This window comes from Danio rerio, chromosome 19 (genome assembly GCF_049306965.1).
Source record: "Danio rerio strain Tuebingen ecotype United States chromosome 19, GRCz12tu, whole genome shotgun sequence".
Taxonomy (NCBI): domain Eukaryota; kingdom Metazoa; phylum Chordata; class Actinopteri; order Cypriniformes; family Danionidae; genus Danio; species Danio rerio.
Window position 1 is genome coordinate 45,203,786 of NC_133194.1, and position 25,166 is coordinate 45,228,951.

The window sequence follows — 25,166 nt, forward strand, 5'->3', positions numbered from 1 at the left end:
GGAATCTGGAGCACCCGCAGGAAACCAACGCCAACATGGGAAGAACATGCAAACTTCACACAGAAATGCCAACTGACCCAGCTGGGACTCGAACCAGCGACCTTCTTGCTGTGAGGCGACAGCGCTAACCACTGGGTCACAGTGCCGCCGATGACAGAATTAAAATTTCTGCAATATCTTTTTTACTGTGAACTCGATACAAACTTCCCAGGAAGATGGAGATGCAGTAAATCAGTTAAACTGTAAATAAGACTACAGTAACCAGAAAAAAAGCTTTATTTTAAAAATCTGTGTTTAGTAATTTATCCTGCAATATTATACAAATATCTGAGATGCAAGTAAAATTATGATTGACCAACCTGATATTGGCAGCAGAGTATTGTTTGTTGTTGTTGTTGTTTACCTGAAACACTCAAAGTTTTCTTCACCTGAGCTGTTCTTGCAAAAAACAAAAGTGAACCAGTTTATTCAGGAGTTGCATTACACATCGCCAAAGGAGACAGAACTGCACAGTCTTCAAAGTGGAGTCACACAAGTAAAAATACAATAGTTAAAAGTGCAAAAACAAAGGGTTGAGGTGTCAGAGGAACGACGGGTTATTAGACAAACAATAGACCGTGAGATAAAGCAGAACACTGAAAGTTCCACCTATTGTTCTCCTTCCTTGCATTCATAATAAAGGCTCACAAGTCTTAGAAAGCTGCAGATTTGGTCAAGGGCTTTTCTGCTGGAGTTTCTGTGATGCCATTCCAGTTTTACTCAGCTCTTCCCGCCGCTGTCTGGCCTGCAGCTCCTTCACTTCAGCCAGAACTTCTTTAGCTTCTCTCCAGGATGAAATGGCCTCCTGTAAGAGGCGTTCGGCAGCCGCCCTCCTGCTGTCCCAATCCAAAGCCTCACCCAGAGGAGAATCCCCACCTTTCATGTTCCTAAAATTCGGTGAATAAGACATCTGATAAAAATCTGTAGACTTCATATGCGGTGAATTAGAGCCAGTGGACAGAGGCGACTGCGAACCTTTGATGTGAGTCAAATCGATGCACTTCATATGAAGCGAACTCGACTCTTTTGAATCGGGCGAATCGATGCTTTTGGAGCGAAGCGCGTTCTTGGAAGATTTGAAACGGGGGGAGTCTTTTGATTTCGCATGAGGCGATTCTTTGCTTTTGGAAGAGGGTGAGTCTTTTGCGCGCACCGAGGGTGAGTTTGCGCTGTGTGGTGAACTTGAGCCCTTGGAGTGTGGCGAATCTGATCCCTTTAGGTGGCGCAGACGAGGAGAGTCGATTCCTCTTAGGTATGGATACGATCCCATGCGTCCTCGATGTGGTTCCTGTTCCTGAATCTGAGCCAGCAGTTCTTGAGTCCTCTGGAGACGTTGCGTGATCAGATCCTGCAGGTGTCCCGTGGGACTCGGAATATTCTTCTTAGGTTTTCGCTCTCCTCGGGATAGAGCGTCGTCCATGGAAGCACATCGGTTGCGTACCTGAGCGAACTTCTTCTTATTTTGGGGTGTGCGAGGATGGTCTTCCTGACTCCAGGAGATATCAGATTTGCGTGGTAGGCTGCTGGTTTTCTCCTGGGCTTCAGTATTGGAGGCTGGCGGTCTGGAGGCATCAGTGCCAGCACGTCGACGGCCCGGAGCCAGCTTATCCAGGCTGGCCCGATGGTCCTTCAACCACTCGTCTTCATCCAGCATTGCAGCGTCTTCCTCATTTACCAAGTCCAGGGTCAGCATTCCATCTGAGGAGGCGGAGCCCTGAAATAAAACAATAAAAAAACACTTCAAACTGCATTTCTATTATGCAAAAAACATTTTTATAAGGGGTTTAAACACAGTTGAGTGTCAGCAGTGTGTGAATATAACCAGCTTCGAATGGTAAATATTCATTTATTGTATTTTTTTAATCACACAGTCTGCAGAAACACTTTGACATTCTCTTTTTGTATGTGTCATCAGAGGGGGAAAGCCCCGCCCATTAGTGACCGTCTTTCTCTCATAGTATAGAATGTTAGTCTTGTTTTTGAATCTGCCACTATGCTGACACACAGGCATTTGTAGCTCCGCCCTCTTTTAAAAAGAGCGCAAACTCATTTGAATTTAAAGCGATGGTCAACGAAATGGCACAATTTGGATCAAAGCGTAAAAGGGGTAGTTATCTTGGAAAAAAGGGCATAATATGTCCTCTTTAAAGGACAGCAATTTAATTAAGGGTGTACTCGCACTATGTACAGTTGCCTTGAACCAGATCGAAGCACGCTTGTCCCCCAATAGCCCGCACTCACATTGCAATGGGGTCTGAGCACACCTACGTCATCGATGATGCGCTGTTCAGAAGCGCTCTCGCTCAGTACAGTGGAGATCTTTATATACTTTATATATACTAATTATTATAAAATACTAATATTTCAGTTAAAATATTTATTTTCCCAAATGATGTTTAATAGAGCAAGGAATTTTTCACAGTATTTCCGATAATATTTTTTTCTTCTGGAGAAAGTCTTATTTGTTTTATTTCGACTAGAATAAAAGCAGTTTACATTTTTTAAACCATTTTAATATTCAATATTATTCAATATTATTAACCCCTCTTGAGCAATTTTTTGTTTTCATTGGCTACAGAACAAACTCATTGTTATAAAGACGTGTATAATTACCCTAACTCAAAAATCACAGGAGGGCTAATAATTCTGATTTCATCTGTATGTAGAAGGGAACAATTAATCATTACATTGTCATCTTATCCTACCATTAATGTCTTCATGCATACAACTTTAATAGAGAATAGAGAAAGTAGAGAAAAAATACTGAGTGTACTTTTAGGCTTTAACAAAGTTTTCTGGACAGCACAGCACCTCTCTCTCGCTGTTATGCAGTCAGGTTATAAATAGCTGCATATAAGTTTCATCACTATTGCATCAAACAACCACCTAGTCTGTACATTTCCACTGCCGCACAACATTACAGACAAATAACAACAACAACAACAGTCCTGAGCAATTCCATGCAAATATCAATGTCAAGTTTTCATTTCTATGTGTACACTTCCTGACAAAAGTCTTGTCGTTGATCCCAGTTGTAAGAGCAACACATACTGGATTTTTCTGATGAATGATCTGTTGAGCTGCATTCCAATCATCACAAATACTGCAGAAAACCTACTGGAACCCGCATGAAGCCAAGATTTTCACAGAAATCAGTCAAGTTTGGTAAAGGAAAAATCATGGTTTGGGGTTACATTCAGTATGGGGGCGTGTGAGAGATCTGCAGAGTGGATGGCAACATCAACAGCCTGAGATATCAAGACATTTGTGCAGCCCATTACATTACAAACCACAGGAGAGGGCAAATTCTTCAGCAGGCTAGCGCTCCTTCTCATGCTTCAGCCTCCACATCAAAGTTGCTGAAAGCAAAGAAGGTCAAGGAGCTCTAGGATTGGCCAGCCCGGTCATCAGAAATGAGTATTATTAAGCATGTCTGGGGTAAGATGAAAGAGGCATTGAAGATAAATCCAAAGAGTCTTGATGAGCTCTGGGAGTCCTGCAGGAACGCTTTCTTTGCCGTTCCAGATGACTTTATTAATCAGTGATTTGAGTCATTGCAGAGATGTATGGATGCAGTCCTCCAAGCTCATGGGAGTCAGACACAATATTCATTCTGTTTCCACTGCAGCATGACTTTATATTCTATACTGGACATTATTTCTGTTAAGTGACAAGACTTTTGTCTAAGCAAAGTCAGACCTTACTGTCCTAATGAAATCATTAAAAATCAAGGTATGGTCATATTTTATTTTGGTAAAATAAGCGTAACCTAGAGGCCTTTGCCTTTCATATAAGCCACTTCTGATACCAAATGATCAACTAAAAGTCAAGTTATTATTTGTTGTTTCTAAAACTTGAATAGGTATTGAATTTATTTAAAAGTTTTTACTGCAAATGTCACATCCATAACGCTGGAATTGCTATCATCAGAATCAAAGTCAAAGTAGGAAAAGCACCCACCACAGCCATTAAATGACCCCGCGTGGGCAAACGCCGGCCGAGTGGGATTTTGGCCCGATCTCGAGTCGGATGAGCCAGAAGACTCTCCTCCTCAATCGTGACCTGCAGAAGAAAAAGCAACAAAACCGGAGCTCAATTCTACTAATTTATAGCAGCTTTATACGGATTCTAACTCACTCCACACTAAAGGCCTGCGTGACATGAGGTGTTAATTAGTCTCATCTCAGTCTAATCCAGCAGTTGTTGGTGTGAAAATTAATTTACAGATTTTAAAATAGAAGTGCAACATGCAAGTGATGCTAAATTCACACAAGTGGCTTCCCAGTGATTTTGCCTGTGTTCATTTTTGTCTCCATATAAAATTGGTTAGGATTCTTTTAGTGCTGATGCACGTGCAATTTAGAGAAAAAAACTTGTGAAATTGTTCTCTTTTTCATAAAAAGGCTGTAATGTAAGAATTTTTTTATGTACAGTGCTTAGCATACATGAGTACACCCCTCACAGATCTCTCTAATAAATTATTATTTTCTATTTACAGTAATATATTCAGTTAATTCCAAAACTGGAACTAATCTAACAAAAAACGTGCAAAAATTTGTGCACCCATATTACAGTAATAAGTTGGGGAAAATATTACAGGGTATATGCAGGAATCCTAAAGGTAATTCCAATACGTTTTTAAGACTTTTTAAAGACCTTTTCAGAATATTTTAAGACCTCATCGCCACCTAAAGTTCTAACTAGTATTAAACCTTTAACTTAATAAACAGTTGTTAATAAACAGTTGTAGTTAAAAGAATCAATGGAGTACAACTTTGCAAAGGAGAAACAAAGCTTGAAAGATTATGCGGTTGTTGTCAGCGACAGGCTTCAGCCGTTGTTTAAACTCGTCTTTCTCCAACCAGTATGCAAACATACATTTCCCCCTTTTTGCCATCTGTTTCGCTCTTTGGTTTCGCTACATAACCAATCGCGTGGATCGAGCATGTTAAAATTTGGAGGAAAATAAATATATGTGTGCTTTTTTGGAGACAAAAACTTTGGACAACGCTTGAACAAAATTTAAGACCTCGTAAAAATGCAATTAAGACTTTTTAATACCTTTTAAGGGCCTTAACTGATTTATCATCTTTTAATTCTTTTTAAGACCCCGCGGACTCCCTGTATTAAATCAAATTTGAATAAAAAGCAAAAATGAAGAGAAAATTTTTTTTTTTAATTGTAATTTGTAATTAATCTTTGCAATACCTTCTTTAAATATAAATGTAATATCCATCTATTCCTAAAGATGTTCGGTGACCAAACTCTTATTTTAATAGATATAAATGTTTAAGAAAACAATTTTGTGTTTAAATTGGGATGTCCCAATTCTCTTTAGCTTGAAGGCGTCGGGCTAAGGGGAAGGGGTGAATAGCCTTACGAACAAAGATTTTTTAGAACCACACTCGAAACCAAGGGGTAAGAAGTTTTCCCAGAATACACCAGCCACAACGGCAGTATTGCTGAACCAGGAAGTAAGAAGATCCACAAATTAGTATTTTTTGTCATTATTACAATTTTTTCCGACAAACAAACACGTTTTAATATATTCATAACCGCGTTCATATTTTACCGTCATGGTTTCTAAAAAAAATGCTAAATTTCGTGATCTATAATCCATAATCATAACTCCTGTATAGCAGTCCTACAACATTCTGACACTCGATGACTAGGGCCAGATGCAATCTGCAGACGTTTTTTCCCATTTCTGCGGAAAATTTTGGTAAAAATTATTTTGGGAGTATCATAACTAAAACCTTAATATATAAAATAAAAAATAACATCTTTTTAACTTTTATTTAATGTTTAAAATGCAAATCCAATTAGATTATCTTTATTTGATAAATAAAGCAAGTTTGTCATATAATATATCTAGTAAAAGACAGAAAATATTACTTTACAAACTGCATTGTACATAAATCAGATGAACATTTTCACATTTAGTCATTAATATTACTGAAATTAATAAAAAAAAATTATAAATATAGATTTATACATATTTACTCATGTAAATAAACAGAATTAATGATGGGCTAAAAATCTGCGGAAATCTGCCGAAAATCTGCCGAATTCTGCGCGCGCAGATTCCGGGTGGGCCTATCGATGACACTCGAATACTCTGTCAGAAAAGTCTAGTGGCTGAGAATGAGCTTTTTACAGTGTTTGCTATAATGTTAGTGTTGTTTTGGTGCGTTTACTTAGAAGAATATGGCCACTGTGTAAATACACAGTACAGTTACGATCTCATTGCCACTTTAGATTGTTATGATAACATAATATATGCCGGCAGATAAATACCAAAAAAAAACACAACTGGAATAACTACAGCAGACATCTGATCTCATATGAAGCATGAGATCGCGATGACATTTGATGACGTGTGCAGGTGCTGTAGTTTATTTGCTGTGTAAATTTTGAAGCCCTTCCCCTTAACCCTCGATTGTAAGGGCCAAGGGGAAGGGGTAGGGGTACAAAAATTGGGATTGGGCCTAAGTAGGTTAGCCACGCTAAATACCTCAGACAGACGTAATATGAGAATTTAACAGGAAGTGCATTTTCAGATTTCAATTTTAGATTACAAGGGCAAACAATTATTTTTTTCTCAATAACATCTACAGATTAATTTTTCACCACAAAACTAGCAATGTGAGCTAACAAAAGTAATATGGTTAGATTTGATGTTGTGTATTTTAAAAGATGGACGGTTGCATAACAAAAGCACTGCTGCTTTTGTAAAACTATGCCTTTGTTTGTTGTGAATATGCCCCCTCTAGTGGCGAAAATGACATACTGTGCCTTTAAATCCTAAACCCTCAATTGTAAATAATTAATTAATTTGATCAAATTAATAAAGCATGATTTTGCCCTAGTTAAAATGACATGTGTATATGACAAATGTATATATTATTTACATTCAGTGTGAAATAATTGGCATTTCCAGTATCATGAAAGTGCGAAAGCCTAATAATAAAAGAATGACAAAACAAATTTTGAAAAGTGAGAGGAAGAGGGTTGGTGGTGGAATATAAAAAATAAGACTAATGACAGGAAAGAGACAGCAGGAGAGGAAAGCTATAATATATAGGTGGGAAGTCGAGCATCAAACAGGATAGAATAAAAAAAAAGAGTATTTGGAAGTGTCTGCTCACCTCATCCAGCACACGATTCTTCGCTCGGGTAATTGCTGTATTTAAAACATTGATCCACGATTCCTTCTCCTCCGGACTCACAGCCAGAAATACAAGATTGGGGCTCTAATGAAGGAAACAGAAATATTTTAATAACATTGTAATATCATATCACATATATAACCATGCGCTTCAAAATGAATTATGTTAGTATTTCGAATTTTCATACATTAACTTTAAAGTAGAAATGCTCAGATTGATCGGCCAGAGATCAGTATCGGCTGATAATCCCATTTAATGACTCGAACATTACTTGCTGATCTGGCCGATCTCATGAACTGATTGCAAGTGTTTGATGGAATATACAAGCAGAGGAAGATACATGTGTGCACCTGGGTTATACATAAAAATCTTCAATGCGTAAGAAGCTATAATACCAGCTAAAATACATACAGATGCGGTGCGACCTCTGTTTCTACAGTTTATTGGCACAACTCGTGTGAGTGATGGTCTCTTTGTCACAGCCATTGTATATCCAGTGTTTTGAGCTGCTGTGAAGCGAGCAGAGCGATCTAGTGCCTATCTAGTGCCTCATCAAATCGTTTGACCTCCCCCAGAAGCTCAACGAGTCTCCCGCATATTCATACCGGCTTCGTGACAGCTCAAAATTAGTTAAAATACCCCGTAAATCATGACGGCGAGAGTGAATGAGAAAGAGAACTGATCACGAGAGGCATGTTTACGGAAATATATGCAACATCCTTCCTTTATTCTCTTAGGTAGGCAGAGATCTCCACTTAAGTATCACACTTAGAGGGAAAATGTGCTTTGTGCATTATACAGCTTGAAGCATCAGAATCAATACTTAATATCGGCCATGACAAGGAATTGATACTCGGTATCCGCTGCAAAAATCTTGATCAAAGCATCCCTACTTTAAAGCCTGATTTATACTTTCGCCTGGCATCACGTCGTGGACCTCCGCTGACTATGCAAGCACCTCACGAAACGGACAAGGCTTTTATACTTAATGCGTTTGCCATCGAGATATTCTTTAAAACTACAGGAGGGCGGTCAAAAGAAACTGACCGTAAAATCAGACGGATAACCATAGAAGTTGGAAGTTTCTGAAATTACGTCATTTCATTAATATCATTCAAGATTATAAAACTGAATATTTTTAAAATATTTTTTATAATTTATTTTAATGATTATAAAGATTTTTAAACTAATTATTTTTATTAATTATTTTATTGATTATAAAGATTTTTTAAATTTAAACTTTGATGCGGGTGCTCCGGCCTCCCCCACAGTCCAAAGACATGCGCTATAGGTGAAATGAATGAACTAAATTGGCCGTAGTGTTTGAGTGTGAATGAGAGAGTGTATGGGTGTTTCCCAGTACTGGGTTGCAGCTGGAATGGCTGTCTAAAACATTTTGGATAAGTTGGCAGTTCATTCTGCTGTGGCGAACCCTTATAAATAAAGCAACTAAGATGGAGGAAATTTTAATAATTGAATGTTTACTGTTACAAAATATTAAAAATATTTCCTAAAAATACAAGTTATCTTGATGTTTTTTTTACTGAGACATTTAAAAATTACTTATTTTAGAGCAGTAATCACAATTCCGTGATACCATGATTTTTTTTATCCAAGGTTATCATAAGCCAGAAGCATATACCGGCCCATGCCTAATTGTTGACTCCCTTGACACAAATAATTAAAATAAAATAAAATAAAACCATATATATATATACACATAATCTTCTAGCTTTAATCAAATATTTTTAAGAGTTTTGTATGTATTATTTTATTTCAGTAAATTTTAATTTTCTTTCAAGTCATTTTTTTTTTAACAATAATGATCCTAATCCATAGTGTTATACTATAATTATTAATTCACGACTGCTTTAAATATACTGTAATAATAAGTCCTATATCATTGATATTGATTGACCCATATTTTCATTACTGTGTGCATCTCTTATGAACTGTGCATTTCACTTGTATTAAGAGTGGTCACCTTGTGATCAAACTGGTAAAAGCATATCTTAATATCAGATGTAAACAGGCACATAATGTCTTGTCCTCACCTTGTTTCCGGGATGCTGGCAGCGGAGCAGGGTAAATTTACTGTGGTTCTTCTTGCTGTGGCTTTTGGCTTTTCGCAGCTCCTCCGAGCGCTCGTAATGCACCAGGTCAAACACTTCATGAGTTTTCCCATTATTTTTCATCTGGACACAAATACAGCGCGCGCACACACACACACACACACACACACACACACACACACACACACACACACACACACACACACACACACACACACACACACATACACACACACACATACACACACATCATCACCAGGCCTGAAGCTACAAATAACAGCTACCATTAATTGAAATCAGCAGTGCTTTTTCCCAGACCAGCTGTGCAGACAACAGTGATCCATGGTGGGACGTATTGATTTTAGCTTGAAGGACAGCAATAATTAATGTTCAACAGAGCACTGCTGTGAGATCATTATGAGCTCAATCAATGCTGACAGAACACTAAACAAAACCACTGTAAAACATTCATTTTTCATGAAGTTACAAAAGCATCTGTTTAAGGAAACATGCCATGGGGGTCAAAGACAGACATCGCATTTCAAACAAATCAATACAAGTGTCATAGTTCTGTACATTCATGTGTGTTGTATTTTTATGAGCAAAATATAATGACTATTGTGACACCCACCAAAGAGTCATTCAGTGTTAAAATAGATCATATAGCAAAAGTCGTTTTAATATAATTTTTTGAAGCCATATTAAAAGACTGTATTAAAGGATCACCGTGCAGCACCTAAATACATTAAAAATGTATTACAATTTAATATATTTTAATGAATGAAAAGATTGTCATTTTAAACCTTTACACTTTGTCACTATACTTCAGACCACCAGATTTCATCCAATCATCAGCAAGAAGATTTTAAACATTTAAAATATAATAGAAAAATTGCATGATCTTTGCAGGTCATAATGACTACATTGTTTTAGTTTACAATAACTAATTATGTGATGTGACGCTGACAACGGAAGTGTGAATAGAAATGCAGGTTTATTAAACAGAGAATAGTCAGGGTAGCAATGGTCAAACCAGGAGTAAGCAGATGTACACGGACAATCCAGAGTCGTAGTCAAATAAGCATGGCCAGAAAACAGGCAGCAGGCAGGAATAAACAGATATACAAGGCAAAGGTCAAAACAGGAAATGGGTTTTAATATCAGAAGCACAGTAAAGACTCAGCAACAGTGTGCGTGTGTCTGTGCTGCTTAAATAGCCTATGTAATCAGTCCTTGACAATCCTCCGGCTGTGTGTATGCAATCAGTCAGGATTAAGAACTGCTGTGAGTGTGTGTGGTGCATGACTGGATTGTGTAGTCTATGAAATGGCAGATTTGTTGTCTGTTAGCGATCAGTGTATATACCAGCGTTCTGCACAGGCTGGATTGCTGGTGACCGTGACATTTACACTAACTAATGGAACATTATTTCACCCATAGTTATCAGAAAATATTAAATTAGACATTTACATCTAATGCTTTCTAGGTTTAAAAAATAAAGCATGTTTAACTGTTTAATTTAGCAGAACTTTATTCCTCAAAATGCTCTTTTTTTCTATTTTCTATAAATGTTCAATTACATGTAATTATATCACATATAGCCATATATTAACAAATATATAACATTATAGCTAATACATTGCAACATATATTGTATATATTGTATTACATGTATAGTACATGTAATTCCAACGGTTGAAAAAATATAAATATATATCTAAAGGGAAATGTCTGCAATATTTGAAAATATATATTGCATTTATGACTTATATTTTATATATGTGACATCCAAATGTAAACTTAATTTGCATATATTTGACGTGCATCAGATTTCTTTGTGGGAAGCCTTACGGATACATAACCTGATTCTGAATATATTCGGGATTCATGTTAATCTTACTATTATTATCCTATATATAATACTCCAAAAGTAGAATAACTGTGACTGCTTTCATCATGAATCCAGACAGATGTTCAAAACGGTTTTCAGTCAGCTCTGCTCCTCCTCTAATTATTCAACCAGTGACCCATCTGTGAAAACGCCTCATTTTAAGACAGGTCAGGCCTCATTATAGCTGACTCTGGTGGAAAAAAAGTGATGCGTTTCACTGAACCTGAGGGAAAAAAAGCCACAGAGGGGCTTTAAATCCCACTGAGCCGCAGTGAGGGTCACGGGAGCTTCTGCTGAGATGAACACAGAACCTCAACGCTGGATATTTTAGCATGCGCTGCGTAATGTCACACGAAGCCAAAAAAGATAAACTCAGACATTTTGGGTCAGAGTTACTAAGCAACAGAAATACGCAACAAAGGAATCTGGTGCGAGTGATCTTGAGATTAAAGTCAAGAGATCAAAGAGATCAGTGATCACAGAAAAACAGCAGCAGCGCAGTAAAGCAGCGTGTTCAAAACAGCTCTGGCTAATATGACTCTACAATATCACATTCTTTAAAAGTCAGCACATGTTTACTTAAAGTCATTGTCAGGATGAGACTTTCTTATTGTGAGCAAAAATGTGCCACCTGGATTTTTTACCTTCATAAATTTTAACGGTTTAGTATTTATTTCCTCTTCTTCTTCTTCTTCTTGTTATTATTATTATCATCATTAATTTGTGTTGCTTTGGAAGCTTTTAATATTAATTGATGATTTTCTTTTCTTTGAGGCGAACTCCACCTTCCACCTGCCGCTAATTTGGATTGTCGGCTTTATAAGCGGAAGCTGAGTGTGTGTCTTAGTGGCTCTTTGTTTTCCAGCGCATCTGACTGATCCTTCCAATCTTTGCTCTGTTAAGAGTATGACCTGTACTTGCTGAGAGTCTCTGTGTATCTTGTCCTGATGAAGGTTTGAGAATTCTGTGCGCGTCTTGTGCAGCCACTGCTGATGATGCTGTTGTTGTTGCTGTTTATTCAATTCTTTGTTGATATACAGTTCAGATCAGAATTATTAGATCCCCTTTGATTTGATTTTATTTTTTAAATATTTCCCAAATGATGTTTAACAGGGCAAGGAAATGTTCACAGTATGTCTGATAATATTTTTTCTACTGGAGAAAGTTTTATTTGTTTAATTTCAGCAAGAATAAAAGCAGTTTTTATTTTTTTAACACCATTTTAAGGACAAAATTATTAGCCCCTTTAAGCTAAATTTTTTCAGTAGTCTACAGAACAAACAACGTTATACAATAACTTACCTAATTACCCTTACCTGCCTAATTAACCTAATTAACCTAGTTAAGCCTTTAAATGCCACTTTAATCTGTATAGAAGTGTCTTGAAAAATATCCAGTCAAATATTATTTACTGTCATCACGGCAAATATAAAATAAATCAGTTATTAGAAATCAGTTATTAAATTATTGTGTTTAGAAAAGTGTTTAGAAAATCTTCTCTCCGTTAAACAGAAATTGGGGAAAAAATAAATTCAGGACAAATAATTCAGGAGGGCTAATAATTCTGACTTCAACTGTATGTTTTATCTGTTTTTGTAAGTTTGTTTGCTTAAGTAATTCTTTTGATTGAGTAATATTGTTCAATTAATTATCTATATTTTTGTTGCCACTTTATTTTGCCAGGACACTTTTTAAAAAAATCTTTTTTGAGTCCTTTTATGTTGGTAACCCCTCCCTAGATGAGCCTTAAAAAATTGGGGTTCGTAACAAAATTTCTTCTCTATATTTGTTTTTTCTGTGTTTACTGCATTTATTAGGTAAGGGTTTGAGTAAAATTTTGTTTTTATTCCATTAAGAAGTTGTGCATTTACAAACATGGACAAACAATTAGTAATACATTTATTACAGTATTAATTTTTGTTAATGTTCATTCATTTTCCTTCGGCTTAGTCTTTATTTCAGAGGTCGCCACAGCAGAATGAACCACCAACTATTCTGGCATATGTTTAACAGCGGATGCCCTTCCAAGTATTGGAAAACAGCAGTAAACACTCATTCACACACACTCATACACAACGGCCAATTAATCTTACACAATTCACCTATAGTGCATGTGTTTCGACTTGTGGGGAAAACTGGAGCACCTGGAGGAAGCTCACACCAACACGAGGAGAACATGCAAACTCCACACAGAAATGCCAACTGGCACGGTCGGGACTCAAACCAGTGACCTTCTTGCTGTGAGGTGACAATGCTAAACACTTGGGTACCGGTATTTTTTTGCTGTATTAGAGAAGTCAGCTAAATAATATTAAAATATATTACAAAGCTTTTTGACTTTGGGGGAAATCAACCGGGACTTGAACCAGCAACCTTCTTGCTGTGAGCCACTGTGCCACCCCATTGTTAGCGTTATTTAAATGAAATAACTTTAGTTCATGTTAACTCACTGTGCATCTATCTTTATAAGCACACATTTGTATTTTAATAATGCATTAATAAATGTTGAACTGTGATTGATAAATGCTTTAGAAGATTATTGAACTTATTTTACGTTAATAAACTCTTTAACTAACATTAACTAATTGTACTATCATTCTAAAGTGTTAAATGTTTTTTTATTTGTTGTGATTGTGAATCAGTGTTATTCCACCAAATTATGATGACACTTCTGAAATTTAAACATTGATATTGTGTTGTCTAAAAATGAATATCAAATCAAAAAATGTGACGTTGTTTTTTTATGTAATAAATAAATAAACTAAATCACAATATAGTTTTGAAAAACACTTTCAAAAACACTTTATCTGAAATCCATTTAAACTCTACCTTGCATTCCCAAGCTTCATTTTTGGCACCTTACATTAATTTCTTGCTCATTTAAAAGCATTTTTAACAATTTCATAGTTGAATTTTGCCTCCTTACATACGTTTGTTTAGACTGTTACATAATGCACACTACAACAAATTTGTCTTTTTTCAAAATGCCTAAATTAAGAAGCTTCTACAGACAAGTAAAAATATTATGTTTTCAGACATAAGTCAAAATTAAGTGAGGCTTTCCTTAAAAAAAAAAGCTAAATAGCAAAAGGGGTGAGTAAAATAATATTTTTAAAAGTCTTATTTACTTACCCTACTTTAAAGTCACTTTTTAATTAACTTTTTCATTATTTAACTTGCTTAATTTTGACTGTACGGGCGGCGCGATGGCACATTGGATAGCCCTGTCCCCTCCAGCCTCGGCTGAATCAGTTGCCAGTTCTGCGTAGAGTTTGCATGTTCTCCCCGTGTTGGCGAGGGTTTCCTCCGGGTGCTCCAGTTTCCCCTCAGTCCAAACAGATATGCTACAGGTGAATTGGGTAAGTGAAATAGTCCGTAGTGTATATGTGTGGATAGGAGTGTGTTTCCCAGTGATGGGTTGCAGCTGGAGGGGGATCCGCAACACAAAACATATGCTGGCTAAATTGGCGGTTCATTCCGCTGTGGCGACCCCTAGACTTTTACAGTTATTTAATGTTTAATTTACAGTTATTTCTGAAAACTATACATATATATATATATATATATATATATATATATATATATATATATATATATATATATATATATATATTTTTTTTTTTTTTTTTTTTTTTTTTTACTTAGAATATTTTTACTTGTCATAAAACATTTTTGATATTTGGACTATAAAGTATATATAAAAAGTATATTTTAATTAGGGAAATATACACAATTGGAAAAAAATAGAAAATTGTGTAATAATTTATAAACAAGTATATAAAGATCCTCCACATTATACTTATAAATACTATATGTATATATATATATATATATATATATATATATATATATATATATATATATATATATATATATATATATATATATATATATATATATATATATATATATATATATATATATATATATATATACACACACATATATATATATATACATATATATATGCGTTGCATATATATATATATATATATATATATATATATATATATATATATATATATATATATATATATATATATATATATATATATATATATATATATATATATATATATGCAACGCACCCCCCTACCAAAATGCATTTTAACCTCCTTTAGATGCATTTTTTTTGCAGACTCCACCTCCCATTCATTTTCAACCCTGAATGAGCTTAAAATACAAGCAGTTTTATGATAAAGAGGTAAAATCCTCCTGGTGCTACATATGGCCAAAGGTAATCTGTGTGAGCGTATGCCTCCATACGGTCTCCTGGGGTCACACATTTAAATGTGAGTGAGCGCACACTCTCAGAAAGCGCACTAGTGATGCTAATATGGGCCAAAAGACCCCTGGAGGAAAAGAGCCCCTCTTCACCACATCAATATTTCACTCCCCCACTGATGGCGCAGCACGTTCCCGACAGGGGGCCGTCCTGATCTCTGGATTAACCACACCAAAAATAACCCACAATCCCACCATCTTCAGTCTGACGGAGGTAACTCCATCCACAACTAAATGTAAGGACTAAAACGCAGTACTTCATAAATATTACATTCACTCCATGCTTTTCCCCTCTGACATTTCCAAGGATTTGAGGAAAGAGCTGGTTTTCAAGGAATTGGTGGTGGGTTTGGCTCCTTTACTTTGCTTCTAGCCAAACATGCATAAAATCAGCTGCAGGACTGTAGAGCGCAGTAAAACTGAAGCCAATATTGCAGTTACTTGTTTTACTACTGCACGAGCAGACTGGAATTAAAGGTGGAAATAGATTTGCAGAATCCCCTCGAGTCACGTGTGCAGCGTGTTTCTGTAATCTGGTTGACTGCATTATTTCAGGTCAAGCAATTTTCCTAAAATAGACATAATTAAAATAAACACAAAAAGTAAACCCCGCAGCCTTTCGCCCTGGCAGATTGATGAGAGCGTTGAAGTCAAATATCAAAGAGCAAATAAAATATCACTGACTGACAGATGATTTTCACTTTACACATCATTTTGCATGAAACATAAAATATTTTAAATTAATATAGTTAACTAGATTCTGTATGAATTATTTTTAATATAAAAATATATAAATCCTATTTTCATTCATTTATTTTCTTTTCAGGTTAGTCCCTTAGATAATCTGGGGTCCCCACAGCGGAATGAACCGCCAACTTATCCAGCATATGTTTTACTCAGCAGATGCCTTCACAGCTGCAATCCATCACTGGGAAACATCCATACACACTCCTACACTCTAGACAATTTAGCTTCCCAAATTCACCTGAACCGCAAGTCTTTGTACTTGTAAGGGAAACTGGAGTACCCCAAGGAAACCCATGTAAACATGGGGAAAACATGCAAAGTCCACACAGATGATCCAGCCAAGGCACTACCCACTGCACCACCATGATGATGTAATAAATGTAAATAATGAATGTAAATTCTCATAAAAAATTACAACATAATATGATACAAATTATTTAAAGTAATAAAATACAGAAATATTATATTTATATACATATATATATATATATATATATATATATATATATATATATATATATATAATTATTATTATTATTATTACATTTAAATAATAAATATTTAATCAATAAATAAGACAGATTCTATTTTAAAATATTAGAGAAAAATATTTTACCTTAACATTTGAAAAACTGTTATATATTACATGAACTACAAAAAGTATATATATATATATATATATATATATATATATATATATATGAAATATACATCGATCTCTATGAATACAACATCTAAATTATAAATATTTAATTAATAAATAAAACAATCTATTTAAAATAGTTGATCGTTAAAAAATAATAATAATGCTAATTACAGGAACTAATACAGTACAAAACAAAATCACGATTTAATAAATAAATCATTATGCAAAAATAATTACATTCTAACTGAATTAATATAAGAAAGGGAGAATGAATACAATTAATTGTAATATTAATAATACATAAAAAATAATGAATAATAATATTAGTTAATAGGCATCACGCTGGCGCAGTAGGTAGCACAATCGCCTTACAGCAAGAAGATCGCTGGTTTGAGTCAGTTGGCATTTTTGTGTGGAGTTTGCATGTTCTCCCCGTGTTGTCCAAAGACATGCAGTACAGGTGAATTGAATAAGCTAAATTTGCCGTAATGTATGAGTGTGAATGCAAGAGTTTATGGGTGTTTCCTAGTGTTGGGTTGTGGCTGGATGGGCATTTGTTGTGTGAAACATATGCTGGATAAGCGGGCGGTTTATTCCCCTGTGGCGAGCCCTGATTGAGAGAGGGACTAAGCTGAAAAGAAAATTAATGGATTAACATAAGTTAATATTAATAAATAAATTGAATATTAATTAATATTAAATTTATTATTAATAATAAATAAAAATACACTGAATATAAAAATACACAGTGAATCTTATTCTTAAATTCATCGTTATTATAATTATTTATATTTGTGTGCTTGTAACAAAGACAGCAATTACAATTAACATTGAAAATAGAAATTTCTACAACATTGTTAATCTCACAAACAAAAATCTGTAAATCCACTAAAAACAAATAAATCCTGAGTACACGTTTGCATATACGCTCCATTAGCACACATGAAGCGTTCATCCATGACTGATCATCCCGAATAGCGTGAATACCAGAATACAGCATCAATTATTTACAGCAGATATATAGGGAGCTTGAACAGAAGCACTTTGAACACAGGTTTAGATACTCAGCTGTCTACAACTATAAACTTCAAATGATTCGCTCGGGAGTCAGAAAGCATTGTAGCCTTTACGCTTAGCACTGTGCGAGCTGTGTTTCACGATGCTATATGACTGAGATCTATTGAAGAGTTGTGTCAGGTGACATCGGTCACTGGAGGAAAGTGAAGTGCAGCGATGCATGAAGATATCAGTGCTATAGACATGCACTGTGAACAGTTCATACACAGAGCCTGAAGCCAGCGATCACTAGAGGACAGACCTGTAGCGCACATACATACATACACGACTGATGCAACCTGCTGACATTGTGTTCAGATGCTTCAAAAATAACCTCGCCTGCCCGACTGCTGGAGAGATTCGCTGAGCCGTGAGACGGGAGCACAGAATGTGAAAAATCTGGCTCCTTTTACTAGTTTAATTATTGAAACAAACGTGAAAATGTGTCATCATGCACACTAAACCAAACGATTCTGACAATTAACAAAGACTATGGCTGCGTCCGAAATCGCATACTTCCATAATCATTCTTTCATTTTCTTTTTGGCTTGGTCCCTTTATTAATCTGGGGTCGCCACAGTGGAATGAACCACCAATTTATCCTGTATATGTTTTTACTCAGCGGATGCCTTTCCAGCCGCAACCCAGCACTGGGAAACATCCAAACACACTCACACATTCATACACACATTTATACACTACGGTTATTTTTAGCATACCAAATTCACCTATACCACATGTCTTTGAACTTGTGGGGGAAACTGGAGCACCCGGAGGAAACCCACAGGAATTTAGAGAGAACATCCAAACTCCAAACAGAAATGTCAACTGACCAAGCCAAGGCTCGAACCAGCGACCTTCTTGCTGTGAGGCGAACGTGCGCTACCCACAGAGCCACCATACTTCCATACTATACACTGTAAAAAATGCTGGAATACACACGATCAGTGAGTTAAGACAACACAAAGAAATTAAGTTAACTTATTTTTTTTAACAAATTTAAGTGGATTGAACATAAAACAATTAGGTTGTCAAAAGAAAACTCCAAAAACTGTGTTGTTTCAGCTCATTTTGAATATGTAGTTTGAACAAACAGCAAACTTCATTTTTATAGTATGTTAAAAAAACAGTATGAGCCGAGTAATATGTTCGAATAGGCTGTGTCCGAAATCATCTACCACTCAAATAGGCACTAGGGTTGTCACAATACTTAAATTCGATCAAATTTTTAAAAACATCCATTTCCCGCTAACATTTGAGCGCTGTTGAGCAAGTTATTAAACAGCGCTGATTTGCCATTATGTTCACATGCTCAACAGAAATGACTGTGATTGGCTCTGAAGGTCATCAGTTCACCGAACTCACCACTGTTTAGTAAATGTAACCAAGGATACAGGAACACTGGAGCGTTTTAAAGCTGCGTTTCATCAGCGAATCACTTGTATGTCAGCATATAGACAAACCAACGAGCGAGAAAGGACGTTTTTTAAATTTCAGTATCGATTGGTAATGAATTCTAGTATCGTGACAACCCAAATAGGTACTAAATCAGGAAGCATTTTCTAGACAAGTAAAAAATACTGTCAAGATTTCAGAAGTAATAAGTCAAAATTAAGTGAATTTTATCCTTTAAAAAATACTAAACAATCTGCAAGTGGAGCAAGCAAGATCATTTTGCTTATTATATGGAAAAAATGACTTTAGTTTGACGTATTGCTTCTGAAAACAAAACATTTTACATGTCTAAAAATGCTTCTTGATTTAAGGACATTTGTTTTGTTTTTTTGGATGAACTATTCCTTTAAATCAAGCTTCATTGTCAGAAGGCCCAGTTAATGTCCATGTGTTCTGTCTCTGTAAAGTTCATGTTTGAATAATTCAGTGCTATATATAGGAAGCTCTGACACTCCTTCTACTTCCCTCTTCTGCACCACCTGCATTTACTGTGTCTCCACATGTAAATCATTGTCTCTCAGGAGCATCTGCTAAATACTTCCAGCTAACAAACAGACATAATTTAAAAAATATACAAATTATATCTGATCTTGCTTTAAATCTCTAAAAAGTGTCTAAGCAGAATTATGAATCATAATAAACTGTATTTATAATGTGCCTTTCTTACATTCAAGACCCTGGATGAAACCAATAATAATAATAATAATAATAATAATAATAATAATAATAATAATAATAATAATAATAATAATAATAATAATAATAATAATAATAATGGGGCGTCACTGTGGAACAGTGGGTAGCACGATCGCCTCCCAGAAAAAAGGTCGCTGGTTTCAAGCCTTGGCTGGGTCATTTAGCATTTCTGTGTGGCATTTGCATGTTCTCCTTGTATTGGATTCAGTTTTCCCTACAAGTCCAAAAACATGTGGTACAGGTAAATTGGGTAGGCTAAATTGTCCATAGTGTATGTGTGTGAATGAGTGTTTCCCAGTCATGGTTGCAGCTGGAAGGGCATCCACTGCGTAAAACATATTCTGAATAAGTTGGCGGTTCATTCAGCTGTGGCGACCCCTGATTAATAAAGGGACTAAGCTGAAAAGAAAATGAATGATGAATGAAATGAGTTATTAAAACTATCATGTTTAGAAGTGTGTTAAAAATACTTTCTATTTGTATATTTATTTGGGAAATAAAAATACAGGGGGGCTAATAATTCAAGGGGGTTAATAATTCTGACTTCATCTGAAGTTTGTGATTAAAATGTTGTTTATAGATTTGATGACTGAAATAAAATTGATCTGCTTTATTTTAGATGTTGAGCGCAGTCGGGTCATTTTTGACCCAAAGGGCAAATAATTCTAAGACAACAGGAGGGTCAATGCAAACAACAGCAACAATCATTAAAAAAAATACACCAGCTAAGAAAATGAGGGATGTGCAACTGCTTTCTCAACTCTTTAAACCACTAAAACATCGATTGTAATGAGAAAACCCATGGTACTGTTTACCCATGATGATATGCTGTTTTCTGACAGCTCTCTGAAAGTGATGAAGGCCTACAGGCGCTGACAGCAACAAGCTGCTACACTTCCATGAAAATTACAACCATGCTTCAAGTGAGCGACTGATTCAATTGTAAAGATTTGTTGCTCCTACAACGAACCGGAAATTGAATTCAGCTGAATATTTGTAAGCAACTTTCAGGAGCATTAGGGATGTTTTTTGTAGTGACACAAAATCCATGACAAGCACAGGGAAATATTGATTGCAGCGAATAGCCAGGTTCATGTGATGCTTATTGTTTGGGGCTAAAATTAGGTTTCAATTTTCAGTGTTTATGTAATAGCATTAGGAAATTATAGCTTGTCAGAAGGATTACTTTGATGTTACAAGAGTATGTCTTTAATATGAAGGACATGGGGTATTGGGAAACATTCATTACTCATATTAATAATTCGTTTATCAACACTGTTGTTTTTAAAAAGTGTTTACATGAAGTATATTAAATCCAGGAGAAGTTTAATGTTGCAACGAAATAAAACTTCAAAATATTGATGAAATAACATTCCATTGTCATTCAGTGTAACAGATATTTTCATGAAAAATGAAAAAAATCAACACTTACTCTGACAAGAATTAGCGATCATTTTAAATGATATTATATTTTATGTGACCTCAAATCTGAAATATTGGTATCCTTAAATACAATTTCACCAGCATGGACCACGCCACACTTTGAGCTAGACTTTATTGTAGGAATGAAGAAGATGGTAAGAGAACAGTGGGATGAAGAGGAAGGGAAGTAAGAGGATAAACAGTGAACAGGTAGGTTGGTTGATCGGGTGTCCTACGATGATGCCCAGAGACTCAGAGAGGGGGTAAAGTCTCTGTAATATTTTTGGTAGAGTGATTGGACCCCCCGATTCAACCTAAGAGTGAAGACAGGGTTATAGGATTGTTAATGAAAGAGAGGAAATAGAGGGAGGGAGAGTGGGTTGGAAAGAATGAGAAGAACAGTGCTGGAGGGCTGGTCTGCCTTAAATAAGATTTAGGGAAAAGGTGATTGGTTAAAGAGACAAAGTGAAGTGTAGTTCCGCTGCCGAACCTTTGTTAACAAGTTGACTTCATTTTTATATGATATTAAATTATTATTCCTCTAAATATCCTTAAAAATATATTTTGGTGTATTTGGTGCGTAAACTATTGTTACACATTTTCGTTTTCTTTAAACCACATATGAAAAAGTTTGACAGTCTTTATTTTGTTGCTCAGAAAATGTCAACTTTCTAGCATACAGAAAACAATACATATTTACTGATGCTTAATATCTCTGACTCTCATGTAAAAATCTCAGTAGCTACATAAATGTTAACATTCCCCATTCAGACAGAATGCCTGAGCAAACTGCCCAAGAGGCGTTTCTAAGATGGGCGCCTACATTTTTATATTGAGTACATTTTCATTTTTGGGTGAATTATCCCTTTATAGTCATGCTTATAACCCCAGTTGACAAATAAAGGTATTCTCTAGTGAAAAAACTAAAAGATTCAACTATTCACAACACAGTTTAGTTGATGATGTACCAAATAATAAATAAGCGCACTACAAAAAAAAGCTTTTCTTAGAGTTTTTGTCTTGTTCATCGCTAAAAGGTCTTAAATCAATAAGCATTTCCTAGAAAAACAATTATTCTGAAAAGAATTAGTGATCATTTTAAATGATATTATATTTTATGTGACTTTAAATGTGAAATATTAGTGTCCTTAAATACAGTGTTTTATATGGCATTAAATTATTCTTCCTCTAAATATCCTTGAAGATATATTTTGGTGTATTTGGTGCATAAACTATTGTTACACATTTTCGTTTTCTTTAAACCACGTATAAAAAAAGTATGACAGTCATTATTTTGTTGCTCAGAAAATGTCAACTTTCTATCATACAGAAAACAATACATATTTACTGAAGCTTCAAAACTCTGACTCTCATGTAAAAATCTTGGTAGCTCTATAAATGTTAACATGAACTCACTTTGTACAGATAACATGCACACAAATGTTTTAATCGATCACTACTATTAAAATCATGACTCACCTCTTTTTCGAAGATGAACAGATGATCTCCTTTAAGCATCACGAAGCGATTTCGCCATATTTCCCTAAATATTCCTTTGCCACTGAATCTGCGGATCCAGCCTACTTTATCTGGTTGGGACGACGGCTGGTTGGCATCCTGAAGACCCTGTGCGTGTCAACAGTGACCCGGTTATTCTGTTGCTCGTATTACATAATATTTTTATTCAGGTTTCAGCAGGAACTCTGTCAAAAACCACTGTCTTCATATCGTCACCTTAGAATTATAAGGTTCTATCTGACATTTTTGTCAAATTTGAGTTATGGACATATTCTTAATGAATGTCAGCTTATTTACATTATGGGATGTTTTTTTTATAAGTCGTTTACATTTTAAGACTTTTTATTTAAAAAACAAATGTTACACGCTTACTCTTTGTAATATGGAATGCAAAAACTTTGAAGGTCAATTTCTAACAATCATTCAGGACGCAGATAGAAACTTAAAATTCCAAGGTGACGATATATTTAAATCATATCTGTTATTACAGTATAAATGTTTACATCTATAATGTTGTCAGACACCTACTGGTGGGTTTTCTTTAATGATACTTTCGCTAGTATGTCTCTATATGATGTATTCAAAGAGTGTTCAAAACAGTATAGAAGCCATGTCCTCCACAGGATAAACAAAGTAAAAATAAACTCATAATTAAAGGGAAAAAAATCGTTTTTTGGCATATTTTTCATAATTGTGACTATTTTTTTCCTCATCATTTCTACATATAAACTTATTATTGTCCAAAAATGTAATATACATACTGGCAATAAAAAAAGTCAAAATTGTGAGATAAAATTAACTTCTTTATCTTTTATTTCATGGCTGAAACCAGCTTCTACTGTATAGTTCCAGTTTTGTTAGCAGCCGATAAATACTAGTGTATAAACACTGTACTGGTAATAACATTAGGGCAAGTAAAATCACTTTAGCAAGTATTATTAGACCACACACTAGCATTATATAAATAGAAAAATAGCATCTAATAAATACATACTGCTAAAATTGAAATAGACACTGGTAACTACTGTATAATAAGGTTAATCCATAATATACAGGGTTAAAACTACAATAATTAAGACACTAACAGAAAACGCAAGCAAGTGCTGGATTGTTTGCTAGCAATAATACTAGATGCCCAAACATTTTAAAACGATTTGTTCAAGAGGAGTATATTAACTAGGAAAATGTATATCCCAAAATGATTTACAGTAAATTAGCCAATTAAGGGTGTGGTCAATTAAATATTCCGTTTTGCTAATCAAACGAGTGACTATAGCTTATAGCAAAAGTGTAACGTACACAAACGCTCTCATAACAAAGGACTCATTGTAGGCTATTAAATAAATATACACAAAACCAATATTCAGAAAGTCACTGAGTAATCAATAAAACTACTATAAAATCATACATGAGCATTTATAATCGATATCCTAGACTCGCTGTGTGAATTTCTTACCCTTTTGACCAAATGGCTTTTCTTCATGTTGCGTCTTTTATAAGTAACGTATATTCCGCGATCTGTGCCGCTTATTTTGACCCAAAGCAGAGCTGTTTATTGGGATCCTCTGAGGTGAATCTGCCGGTTTCTGGTGCTGCTGTGATGGATGTGAAGATAAACTGCAGCCAGTCTCTACATTGACGGTTCACAAACCGCGGGCACGGGCTCTCCATTGGCTTGTGTGAGTCCCGCAGCTGCTGTGCTTCACCGACACGGATTTCCCCGTTTATAGAGCTCGACTGCTCCATCTATTGAACGCGCACAGCTGTCGGTGTGATGTCACGCTGCACATTCAGCCTCTATTATGGCTTCTGTATTTTCACCTCATCATCTTCTTCTCTCTCTCTCTTTTTTTTTTTTTTTTTTGCTTTATTAACAAGAACCAGCATGTACAGTTTAATTTTACAACAAAACCACTTCATATTCCTTAACAAGAAGGACTGAAAGAGAAAAAATAAATAAAACATGAGAGGACACAGAATTATCATATATATATATATATATATATATATATATATATATATATATATATATATATATATATATATATATATATATATATATATATATAYACACACACACACACACACACACACACACACACACACACACACACACACACACACAGTTTAAGTCAGAATTATTAGCCCCCTTTATTTTATTTATTTTTTAA

The 25,166-nt window shown here is 35.2% G+C and overlaps 1 protein-coding gene across 2 annotated transcripts; it reads right to left on the reverse strand.

Annotated features, from left to right (window-relative positions):
- Positions 1-253: 253 nt before the first annotated feature.
- Positions 254-24,697, reverse strand: plekho1a (pleckstrin homology domain containing, family O member 1a). Of its 2 annotated transcripts, XM_005159748.6 has the most exons (6): positions 24,452-24,697; positions 22,957-23,103; positions 9,263-9,403; positions 7,188-7,292; positions 4,000-4,101; positions 262-1,753 (listed from the first exon to the last, which is right to left on the reverse strand). In XM_005159748.6, the coding sequence occupies exons 1-6, from the start codon at positions 24,476-24,478 to the stop codon at positions 713-715; spliced, it is 1,563 nt and encodes a 520-aa protein (XP_005159805.1). In that variant the 5' UTR covers positions 24,479-24,697; the 3' UTR covers positions 262-712.
- Between the last annotated feature and the right edge of the window lie 469 nt (positions 24,698-25,166).

Excerpts from the sequence above, each read along its gene's own strand:
- plekho1a (XM_005159748.6), bottom strand. The coding sequence starts at position 24,478 with ATGAAGAAAAGCCATTTGGTCAAAAGG. Across the intron at positions 23,104-24,451 it reads AAAGCCATTTGGTCAAAAGG|GGTCTTCAGGATGCCAACCA; the intron begins GTAAGAAATTCA and ends TGACACGCACAG. Across the intron at positions 1,754-3,999 it reads GGGGTCATTTAATGGCTGTG|GGCTCCGCCTCCTCAGATGG; the intron begins GTGGGTGCTTTT and ends GTTTTATTTCAG.